The sequence below is a fragment of the Epinephelus lanceolatus genome, chromosome 10, assembly GCF_041903045.1.
Source record: "Epinephelus lanceolatus isolate andai-2023 chromosome 10, ASM4190304v1, whole genome shotgun sequence".
In the NCBI taxonomy this organism is placed as follows: domain Eukaryota; kingdom Metazoa; phylum Chordata; class Actinopteri; order Perciformes; family Serranidae; genus Epinephelus; species Epinephelus lanceolatus.
The window spans coordinates 12,468,329-12,481,058 of record NC_135743.1 but is presented as its reverse complement, the minus strand read 5'-3'; the positions used below and the strand labels follow the sequence as shown (position 1 = coordinate 12,481,058).

General features: G+C 40.0%; 1 protein-coding gene across 4 annotated transcripts in view; it reads right to left on the bottom strand.

Moving 5' to 3' along the window:
• Window positions 1-12,730, bottom strand: part of adam22 (ADAM metallopeptidase domain 22) — a 108,242-nt gene that overhangs the window by 63,765 nt on the left and 31,747 nt on the right. For all 4 annotated transcript variants that reach the window (XM_078171535.1, XM_078171538.1, XM_033640347.2 and 1 more), the window contains exon 5: window positions 2,078-2,160. In XM_078171535.1, coding sequence (XP_078027661.1) covers window positions 2,078-2,160 — 83 coding nt within the window. The remainder of the gene's footprint in view (window positions 1-2,077; window positions 2,161-12,730) is intronic.

Below are 12,730 nucleotides of genomic sequence, written 5' to 3'. Positions count from 1 at the left end.
TAGACAAAGCATACACTTGAAAAGTTAAGCTCACATTGAAGGAGTGAGGGTTTACTTCTACTTTTTACTTGAGTAGCCATTTATACCTTTGTTACAACGAGTTTGCTCTAAATGTAGGTGCCGGGGGCCACCAGAAACAATCCATGGCCACATCTGGCCACACGTTTTATGCCAAAATCTCTGTGTTTCCTATAAACAACATCTCTGCTTTAAAAAACTCCTTTACGAACCTCCACAAGCACACTAAGGTAAGTTGCACATGCTCTAGGTCAGTGGTTCCCAACTGGTCCAGCCAAGGGGGCCAGATTTCTCCTCAGTCATCAGTTCAAGGTCCACACAGTTTAATACATTCAGCATCATACTACTTGGCCATGTTGTAGAGTTAGTTTGATGTCTCAGTCAAGTAGCTGTCCGTTATTCCCTTACTCTACAGCAGAAAATGGCACTTCAAAACAAAAACGCTTTGCCAGAAATTCACTTTACTTAATATATTTAAGTGTGTTTTTTTTTTTTTTTTTTTGTTTTTTGTTTTTACAAACTTGATGCGTTTGTGTTTCACTTGCGGTTCATTCAGAATGGATCAGTGACCCACTGTTAGACTGCGACCCACCAGTTGGGAACCACTGCTCTAGGTGAACTTGTAGGTAGCTAGCTAACGTTAACTATGTGAAGGTTTTATGTGTCACATTAATCTTTGATAATGATTAGCCTACCTGCTCTACTGCCCACACACACTTAAAAATATTAAAATGGAAACTAACTTGTATTTTGTGTAATTTATTAAGCAGGTACTTTTTATGTTTACTTACATAGGTTTATCAAATGGTAATTTTAATTTTTTACTTGAGTAAAGATTTTCAGTTCTCTCTCCATTACAGCTAAGACCAAGCCAATTGGGGCAGCGTTTGCTCAGCACCGTTTAATTTCATGTACGTGATGCAGGGGTTTTCAACTGGGAAGTTGATAGTCAACCAAACGTTAGTCGACCAGAAAGGTCATTAGTCTGGAAGATTTCATTGGCCGCTTAGTCGAAGAAGAAGAAGAACAACAACAACAAAAAAAAAAGTGCAACTCTATTAGGAGTTTTGAGAAGGTGAAGGACGAACCCAAGGTGATATGTAAACTCATCTTCATTGGTCGACTACAAACATGATGTATCATCTGACACATGGAAGTAGCTACATGCCGACAGCATCATCAACAGGCGGCTCGCTCAGTGTGTGACGTGCACTTGTAGATAAAATATAGGTCTATATTAATGAAGGTTCATTAGTATGGTTTTGTATTTCTCTGTAATGTAGCACAGTGTTAACAATGTTACTAATACTATTCTTTCTCACACCTTCAACTCAAACCATTGTGTTGCCCCGGTCAAAATATATAATCTAATAATTACATTAATATCATAAACATGAGGGCGACTAGTCGACTAATGGCCCTAAATGACGACTACTGGTGGACTGGGAAAATTCCTAGTCGGGGGCAGCCTGATTGTAAACATTGTGATTCGGTCTATAGAGCAGCATGGTTATCCTTCATGTGTGTTTGCACTGATCGGTGAACAAAGGTTTATTATTATATTATTTTTTCTCCATCTTGTACTGTGAAAATCAATTCATTCCAACAGCAGGTGAATTTTACCTGTCGGCTGTTTTAGGTATACAGAAACCCCTGGCAGTTCTAGTGACATTCAGTAACACAGAACATATTTTCGCTTCTTCTCTCCTCAGTATATACACACAGCGCAGCACTTATACCAACTCATATACAGTGTGCATCTATTCTTCCCAGCAGGCCTTGTTTCTGACCCGTCTCTGACAGAGCGCTGCTTTAGAGCACAAACTCTAAAAATACCAACACTAGGTAGAGAGGAGAGGAGAGGACGTCTGAGCAGCACCTGTCTGTGTGTATGATAACCTGCATAACAACAAATGACGAGAGACAGAGAGGGCCAGGCAAAAACTAATTACATTGACCTAATGGGTAAATGGGAGCACGGCCGAGGACCCGGACACACAGAGGCTGCGATGTTGGCTGACAAACACACACATACAAGTCACATAATATTTGTACTTACTGCAAACCATGGCAGGTTGAGACAGCCACGAAGGAGTGAGGGATGTCTCTGACCTTCCCCTGATAGTAGCAGTGCTCTCCTCCCTGTGAGTAAAACACAAACACTCACAGATTAAGATCATACACACGGTCGCCTCCGAAAATGTCTCACGCACTCAAACAGAGAGCAAAACATGCCGCTTGCTGATTTCATTACCATGTTCCATCAGGAAATGAGATCAGAGCGATCAATCACGCAGAATTAATTTGTTAACAAGTGCAAGTATGATCTGGTGTACATGTACTGTGTGTTTGCGCTTGTGTGTTACTTTGCACTTTGAGCTTAACCCATTCACATCCTTCCCATCTGTGCGTTAACCACTCCGTGTCCTCCATCCCAACGTGAACCCAAAATAGTAAGCCACAGCATCAGTCACTTGTAAAAGTTTTTCCATCTCTGTCACACCACTCATACTCTCTGTCTTCACTCTCTATCTTCGTCTGTCTGTATGTGTGTGTTTCCTCCCTCTCTGCGAGCGTAAACACACATTTATTTTCTATAGACGTGTATGATGTCTAAGTGTCTAAGTGCTCTGCAGGCCATCTCTTCCTGGTCCATTTCTCGCTGCCTAACAGCCATTAGGCAGGAAGCCGGTCTCCCTGAGGAAAGGCAGCTTTTATCAGAGGATCAATTTCTGCTCTACAGTCTGATGCTGCGCACAGTAACGCAGCGCTACGTCCACTTCTACTTCCAGCTCTCTATGTGGACTTTATCTTTATCCATGCCCCGCCTATGGGCTTGTGTTAGGATGCATGAATGCAGCCAAAAGTACTGTATGTGGAAAACCTGAAATACAGGCATAAGGATGAGGGGCTTTACACAGGATTTTGGAACAGGAATTTACTCCCATTGAGCCTAAAGAGCATTACTGATGTTGTGCAATAAGGTCTGGTTTCATTCATCCCAAAAGTGTGGGATGAGTTTGAGGTCAGGGTTCTGTGCAGGACAGCCGAATGCTTTCACTATGAACTTGTTAAACTATTCTATGGACTTGATTTTTTTTATGGGGATACTGTCGTTCTCAAAAAGGAAAGGGCCTTCCCCAAACTCCTGTCACAGAGCTGGAAGCACACATTGTTTGAACATTATTGTACGCTGTAGCATTGAGTTAAGACTTTTCTTAAAGGAATTTTTAGACATTTTAGAAAGCTAAGTTGCATTTTTGAGGACATTGACGGTATGACCCACGCTACTTTCATACTTTCTCATTGCCTTTGTTGGTTGGGTTGGTTAAGTTCAGGCAAGAGGAGTGAGATAGGTTTGAGTCAGGGTGTAAATGTCAGGGTCATCCAGTCAGAGTCAAAAGCCCCTTTTACACTGCCAGATTTTCCGCGAATGTTGGGCTGTTTTGCAGGCAAGCTGTGAGTGTTTAGACACACAGAGCCGGATTGGCGAGTTGATCCGAGGTGCCCAATTTTCCGCCGTGTAGGGTAGTCATATTGGCGGAACCTTTTTGGTTTAAAAAGAACGAGGCGTCCTTCCGCCTCGGAGGGGATGTTGATGACTTGTGGGAGGAGCTGTTGATGACGCCGCACGTGCAACCCACTGGCATTGGATAAAGAGGAAACAGCTGATAGCAGGAATTAGCAAGCAGCTAGTAGCAAGAGGGAAACACAACCCTGACAGACACTGTAAAGATGAGCAACTGGGGAGACAAAGAATTGCGCACCCTCCTTGCCCTCAAAAAACAAGGAGGCCATTCACCGTCAGATAACGGGAACGGTGAAGGACGGGCCAACCTATGAGAGAATCGCCGAAGGACTGACCAGCCGCGGCTTCCCTCCTACGTCACTGGTTATGTCACACGCTGAGCTACATGTTTTGTTACTTGCTCACGCCCCCCATTGCCCTGAAAAAGGCACATTCTGTATGAACAAAAGTAGCTTCGTGCCATTTTGCTGCACTCCCCAATTTTGTTTTTATACTGCCAATGCTGAAAAAAGACTGATTGGGCTTTCCTGCAAATTTGCACAATTCCTAAGGGCTAAAGCAAGGCAGAGCAGGGTGGGTCATGCCTTTGCTATCCTAGGAAATGCTAATTCACTTTTGGGAAGTACCACAGGTTAAATGAGAAAATGGATTCAGCTTTCATGTTTGTGTGAGCTGGAGCCAGCAGCTGGTTAGCTTGGCTTAGCATGGAGTGGAGACGGGGAGTAAAGGCTGGCCAGTTATGTCGAAAGGTAACAAACTGTGCCAAACCACTCCTCTAAAGCTCCTTAATGAATACATTACATCTTACAGGGAGTCATCTCTTCTCTTTTGTTTTTACACTTTGTTTTTGCATGGATTAAACAAAAGAGATATAATGTGTTAATTAGTGAGCTTTGGTCATGATGGTGGGCAGATTTGCCCACTTTATATTAACCGTACCAATAACGCTCAGCAAGGAAGTATTTTCCAAAATGCCAAACTATTTTCTAAGACGGATATTCCTTGAAAACAAACCAAAGTTATGTGGAAAGACTTAACCGTTTCACACATGTACTTAAAGGGATAGTTCATCCAAAAATCAAAAACACATATTTTTCCTCTTACCTGTAGTGCTATTTATCAATCTAGATTGTTTTGTTGTAAGTCACTGAGTGTTGGAGATAACAGCCATAGAGATGTCTGTCTTCTCTGCTATATAATGGAAGTAGATGGCACTCAGCTAGTTATGTCCAAAGCACCAGAAAAAAATAAATAAATAAAAAAATACATTTCAAAAACTGAACATCAGTGTCTCTGTGCAAAAAAGCATGACCTGGGGCCTGTATCACGAAGCAGGATTAATGTCTTAGCGAGGTAACTTCAGGGTTAACCCTGGGTTTTCGGTCTCACGAAGCCGGTTCAGTTCTTATCGGGGTACATCACCATGGTAATTTACTCTGAACGGCTATCCTGCTCCGGAGCAGGGTAAGTTAAGGGTTGAATCTGATCCTATAAAAAACACCACCCACTGGCCAATCAGCTGTTCGGAAAAAAATGACTCCGCTGACAGAAATGCAGCCCAGTCATGACGGGAAGTTTAATTCATTTGATTGATTTTGATTTGAAAGTTTATTTTGAACATTAAAAAAGAAAAGAAAGCAACAACAACAGACAATGAAAAGATTGTTAAAAAAGAAGTGGAAAGAAGTCGAACTTTCATCCCACCCCTTCATAAGAAAGAAACTGATCATTTGCGAACACTTAATAGCACCATTAATTAGTGCCAACATTTTGTTTTGTTGGAGGAAATGATCCCTGTTAAAGATAATGGGCCTAATTGACAGCTTTGCTGCTGGAAATGTGGAAAGTAGCCTATCATGTCTACACTTCATGGTGTTTGAGCGATTTTCCTTTTTGTTTTTTAAAGAGGGAGACTAGGTATATTTTTGCGCAGCTGTTAATTTCTAACACAGCTCAATATCAGGATGATTTTATTCAGACTATCAATTTGGTGTTGATATGATTTAATTGTGGCGTCAGCTTTAAGTTTTATTGTAGCATATATAACGTTATGACAAAGAAGACCAATTTATCAGACGCAATGATGTTAGACGATAATTGTAATACACGCAATTCATCTGCGCAGCATTGATTTCATGGGATTCAAGGGTGTGATCAGTGTCAGATGTACAAGTACAGGTACTGTAGCTACTTGAACCAGTGATGAGTAATTTAACCTACACATCATTTTATTTGCTACCTTGTTTTGTCTTGATTTTTCCCTCTCTCCTCCTCTATTTCTTCTTTCCTCAACCGTTTCTTTTTCTTCTCTATTATGTGATTTCATTGATGTTTTGACAGGGGAATTTCTTTGATAGTACCTCTCCGGCACTTTTCTTTTTTTAATCTTGTAAATTTTATACTGTCTGTTTTTAACATTATGTGCAAATAAACTAATCTAAACTAAAACTAAACATTATTCATCCCGTTATGCGTTGCCACACGTTTCCTCCTCCTGCAGCTGCCACAGTGTTGGCCTTTTCTGTAATGGTGCTTTTCTCCTCCTCATATTTTAGTAGAATTAATCTCTGATCCTCACGAGAAATGCTTTTTTTCCCCTCACATATGGCGCTCTGTGAGGACGCTCAGTGATGCTGCGCTTCTCTCATGATTGTGATTGGTCCACTGCGTGCGCGTTCACGGCTCTTGATAAGGCAACCCTGGGTTGAGTTACCCAGTTGATATCCAGCGTCGTGATACCGATTATCCTGATTGCCATTGTTAGGGTTAGTCAACCCAGGATAGGTCTGGGTAACCCAGGAAAGGTTGATCTCGCTTCGTGATACAGGCCCCTGGTCACTCAGGATAATCCACAGACCTTGTTGTGAGCTATTGTCTTCCTACCAAACTACACCCACCAGCTATATCAAATCAAAAATCAAATCAACTTTATTTATAAGGCACTTTTCATACTACAGTAACACAAAGTGCCTCACAGAGGTTAAAAACAACAAAGAACCAAAACAGAAAACAAAAAAGAAAAGAGAAAAAAAATGAACCCTCCCACCCCACATAGAGATACATAAGTATACACATACGCGCGCGCGCACACACACACACACACACACACTCACACACTAGCTATCACTAAAGAGACATGGCCGAGCATCAAGACCCGAGGCAAGGAAAAAGCCACCTCTGGGGGCCATCCACACTGAGAGGGCCCACGGACCACGGCCACAGAGAGCGCCGCCGTAGTGATCACCCCGACCTGGGCAGACAGGAGGCGCCACACCGAGGTGCAGTGCCCTTCAGCTACCCAGGTCAGAGCTGTCCATGGGACGGCACCCCCATCGATAGACCAGGAACAACTCTCAGTGTGGTAGGCCCCCATGAGGAAACACTGGAGCTAAAAACGGACTAAAACAGTAGGATAGGATAAAAGGTATAAAATGAACCAAATAAACAAAAAGCTATTTAGCTCATAAAATTAAGTTAATAGCTAGATAAGAATGATCTAAAACAGAGACATAAAATGCATCAAAACTAAAACCTATAACTAAAATAACAAAAGATAAAGGTTAAATTAGATAAGAACGTAAAAAGAGGAAGGGTAAGAGCATTTTAAAAAAAAAAACCAAAAAAAAAACCAAATAGATAAATCGGTTAAAAGCCTGATAAAAGGAATTTAAAATAGATAAATAAAGAGATCAGTTAAAAGCCTGATTAAAAAGATGAATCTTGAGCCTCTTTTTAAAAACTTATCACAGCGCAGAGGAAATGTGCATCTACTGTTAACGTTACAGCCCGGCTGAGGAGGACGCCATTAAATGTTCACAGTGAAGCCCATCACGTTGAAGTTGAGTTTTTCAAATGTATTTTTTGGCACTTTGAGCACCACAAGCTGAGTGCCATCTCGTTTTTTTTTTATATTGGAGAGAAGACAGACATCTCTACGGCCGATATCTCTAACACTCGGCAACTCAGACCAAAACAATCCAGACTGATTAACAGCACTACAGGTAAAAGGAAAAGTATGTATTTTTGATTTTAGGTGAATTGTCCCTTTAAAAGTTAATGTTTAGAGAGTTAATGTAGTAAAAATTGGTCCTCATAAATGTGTCATAATACAAATGTGTGTGTGCCGAACTCATCTGCATAAACTGTTAGCATTATTGGACTGAAGTTGCATCAGTCAGGCTGAGATTTTTGTTGTTGTTTTCCTTCCTCTTCTTAAGTGTTGCAGTTTTCTCTCTCAGTCCTGATTATGTCACTCTCAGCTATAATTTCTCTATCTCACATCCAAGATGAACAGAACTGACAAAAAAGGCTCCAGCACAGTTAACTGCACTGCATGATTGGCAAAAGAGGAAAGAAAGATTGAATATAGTGATACAGAGATGAAACATCAAATGAATGGGCTGCAACAAAAGGAGTCATACAAGTTAGGCAGATAAACCTAAGTGGAACTACAGATGAAGAGAGAAAGATTGGGTAAAGAGACGTAGAGCGAGTGTGAGATGAAGAGACAGAGAGGGCTATTTATAAGTTGTGCTGTGCTCTACTATCCCAACGTCTCTCCTCCCCCTGTCGCCCTGAACCTTCTGCTCCACTTCTCATCAAAGCAAGAAACACCCAAAACCCAGCGCTGTGGGTACATCCTCGGAGCGTGTGTGTTGCTAAATTGGTCAGATCTGTGATCTCCTTAGACTCATGTAAGAGTAATTAATCATCTATTCCGGACAGCACAATGCACAATGAAGAGGTCGAGATCAGACAGTTGGTAAACAAGTAGGACAGTCTGCCCTCTGGGTGTCAGGGAAAGTTTGGTGATTAGATAATGAAGAGGAATAAGGACAATACCCAAATATATATATCATAGCTTACTATTAATGAGATAGAAAGTGTGTGTATGTGAATTTATTTGTGCATCTACAATAGTCATGCTTGATGTACCACATTAAGAAGCACTTCAGTCTCTCCTGACTTACCCATCATGTATTAAATACTGCACAGGGCTGGCCGATATGACAATGAAACAATGAACATTTTTCAGCTGTCAGATTTTCTCATAGTGTCGGCTATTTATAAAAGCACTGACACACTCCATCAATATTGCTGTACCATCTCAGGGTGTACCGGGCCGCTGCTGAAGATTAATAAAATGAGATGAGGTGAGATAAACTTTATTAATCCCACACAAATTTATGTTGGTCTTATTTTCAAGCTATTTCACTGTTGCAAACAAATTTGCAATGTTGAAATACAATAATTAAAGTTTTCTAGAGTTGTGATGTGCTCCTGTGAGCCCGATCGTTTGGTGTAAGGTGGTCATAAAACTCAGTCCGAGCTGAGTCTCTTTCTCATCTTGACATCCAGATAAAATCATGTGTTTAGTCTTGGCTCATGCCAATACTGAAGTTCATGACATGTACACTGTCAACAACCAATAACTGCGCTCTGTCTCTAAGAGGAGGCAGCAAACCAGGGAGACAGTGAACATGGAGAGGATTTCAGGGAGGCACAAAATATGAAGTAGTTTTTTTTTCTTTGTACTGAGGAAAAGGAAGAGAAACTGGTGGACTTGTGAAGCGAACAAGAGTCTCTTTAATTCAGTGTTTATCTGATCCACCAACAAGCACTTTTGGTGAGGGATCTTAATTTTTGTAAGTAGTTGAGGCGTCAAAATCCAAAATGTAAATTTTTACACAATTACAGTTTCTCTTTATGGATTATATTGATGCCGAATTGACAAGAATACTGTCGACATGTGACACCTTTTATCTTATGTTTCTGGAGTGATGTGTTTTTTCAGAGATGCAAGGTATTCTTAAAATATCATATTTCTTAAAGGGACTTTGGCGTAATATTTCCCACGTGGAGCTGGATGGGAAATAATCTCAAAAGGAGTCTAGTTGTAGTCTTTCAAATACTGACACTGCAAAACCTCCAGTCTTTGTAAAATCTTAAAGTGTGTGACTAAAAACTCACATTGTCTTTAGATGTGAGAGGGTGTCACACTTTAGGCTTTTAAACGCTGTATACACTTTTCATTTATACAGATACTGTTCATCCACGATGGCATTGAAATATATAATATATATAAATATTATTGCAAAGTAAGTTGTAATTATAGCACTAATGAGCAGGACTGCTGATGGGAGTTCCCAAATTAAGGCCATTAAACACCTGAAGTACTCTGTAACAAACCCAATTATTTTCACCATCGTCATATAATTCAGTGAAAGTTTTAAACAGTATGTGGTGTTTATAAAGATTGATCTTAACTTATTTAGACTGTTTTATATTTGCTTGGTTATAGTGTTTGTTTAGAGTTGTGATTAATGTCATCATAATGTTCTCTTTCTTGTCTATTATTTTGTGTATTTAGCATTCGTTCAATTGGTTGCTTGTAAAGTTGGAGATCTTATAAATGTACGCACTCTAGTGCACTTACATTTATTGCTCTTAAAATAGGCATCTGCTGAATGCCCAGTCTCATTATCATCTGACAAAACATCACCGTGGCCATCTTGCAGTTGCATTTTAATTGGTCACAGTTGCTCTGACTGACAGAAACCACCCAACATGTCCTGTCCAGTGGCATCAGAGCGGTACAATCTTTTCAGCTTTGACAGCTTCATTAACTTTTGTTTCCTGGAATTAGTTTTCAAACAGTCTAGCTCTGCACCCTCTTTCTACATTTATCCAAAGACAAGACAGTAATAGAGTAACAAGGAGCAGCGTGAATGGCAACTGTAAAATATCATATCATAAATCTAAATTTGGACAATCAGCTTTTTCCGTAAAGGGCTGTCAACTCTGGGACACATTACAAAGTGAAACTGATTACAGATTTAACATTCTTCACAACAAAGGTCAAGTGCTGGGTAAAAGCAAACCAGAGCTATAGCCACTCTCAGCTAAATGTGCTCAAACTTTTAAGGGGTATTAGCAGTGTTTTGGTGACTGACATCTTCAAATCTTGATGCATGATGTAGGAAGTTTGCAGAGCCAAACATGTGACAATATCTGTTCATATAGAATATATTCTTATTTTTTGAAAGCACAAATTACTTGTATTTTGATTACAGTAAAAACATTTTCTCATACTGGTTTACTGTATTTTATTTTGATACATTTAATGAGTAAGTATTTGTGATTTCATAATGAGATACTTCTTGATGTATTTGTGCCCACCTCCACAAAATTAATGTGAAGAACGTTGATTTTTCTGCATTTGGTGAATCGGCCAAAACAAGGCATTTGTGTCCTGCATTCATTGCAATAAACTAACTGTAGACAGAAAGCCAGAGCCACATTTAGCAGTACAGCACTTGTGTTACCTGTGTATGACATGCACAGAGACCTATCAGAGCAGCTGCTGTGTTACAGTGGCTTTTGACCTCTACAGTGAGCAGAGAAACAAAAAGCAGCTTGTCTCACATTAACCTTCATGTACAGCAGCCATTAATAAAGTTGTTCCTTCCACCGTTTCAAGAATATGCATTATGGATATTCATCTACAAGGTGAATTAATTAATTAACAGACAGATTGCTTTATAATAAGTCCATAATTAGTGGTGACTATATCACAGAATACGTGGTGTAATAATTTGGATCATTCTCTGTAAAGTATCTAATATCTCCCTAATCTGCTGCTTAGCTGAATAAATCCTGACCATTATAATCCCCCCACTTATGTGATGTAACGTGACGCCTCAGTGGGTGTCCTGTAACTGAAGTCCAGGTTTCAGAGGATTATCACGGCAATCTTAATTTCATGTTGGTTGAAGGTTTAGGTCCCAGCTACAGCTCCGCTCTGGTGCTCTGAAGTCTAAGCTGAGCAAAGACTGGACGGCTGCATGGGCTGTGATTTCTCTGTGTGTGCAAAGTAACACATTGATTAAACAATAAAAGGCTCGGGGAGGGAGAATAACCTGTGGGGTCGACAGGAAATTGCAGCTGTACGACACAGCTGAGAACAAATCTTGAGGAGTCAGCGGTAGTAAACATGCGCCATTGCAGTATGGTCGTCAACATCTCTATCGCTAAGCTTAACTGAACCCAGCTATGTTATACAGTTGGTATTAACGTGTGATCTGTATATGGAGAAATTATCTTAATACAGCTTTACATTTACACCAGGGGCTGTATTCACAGAGCTTCCCAGTGCTAAGAGTTGCTCCTAGTGACCTTGTTTTCTTAGAATTTCCCCTTAAAGTTGAGACTAAGTCCTTGTTAAGATAAAAGTTATTCACAGAGCATCTTAGACCTTAAAAGAGCTCCTACGGTGAAAAACTGATTGGAGCAGGGAGGAGGACATTTAAGATGCTTAAGAGTTTCTTTAGCAGAGGAGAAAATGGTGGAAACACAAAGAGGTACCATGGGAATTTTTTAAAGTAGCTGCTGGCAGTTAGCAGCAAAGAACAGCTGCCAAAAATGTCCACAAATTGGGAAAACAATGAGGTCCAGGAGCTCCCCAGCATTTGAGCAGAGGAAAAAAAATCACCCATCAAATGTATGAAAATAAAATGGTATGAGAGAATGTATTTACTGTAATCAAAATACAAATAAGTTGTACTTTGAAAAAATAAAAATGCATTCTAAAGGAACTGATTTTATTACATTTTTGGCATTTAGTGCTAATTAAGAGACGTCTCCTCTGCAATGCAAGTCAATGGGAAAAAGTCCGGGCATCACATGACGGTGGAATTACACTGTTTGGCCACTACAAAAATTGGCTTCAAAACCCAGCACACTTCTTAGAGGCCTGGTTTGCATCAGTTAACTTGGATTTACTAAACAAAGATCAGTTTTTAATAATGCAACAGAGCTCTGCTTAACTTTAAATCTGAATGTACTCATTTTAAACCTAGATTTGCTAAACTCTGATCACAACTAATCTTAGATTAAATCATCGTTGTCAGTACAACTCAGCATTAGTTTCATAAAAGCCCTTACAGGGAATGGTTGCAAGCTAGTGCCTGCTATAAACAGTATGATATTTCGATAGCTGTTTTCAGTTTGTCTGTATGCTGTATCTGTCCCTTTTAAATAAACCATAAATAAATAAAAACTTATTTTACCTTTGCAATAAACTACAGCTACAGTTTTTGTGTCTCTGTTTTAGGCAAACAGTTGCCCAGCAGTATTTATACATCCAGCAGAAAGGCTGCAAACTCAGCATTCACTTGGAGTTAT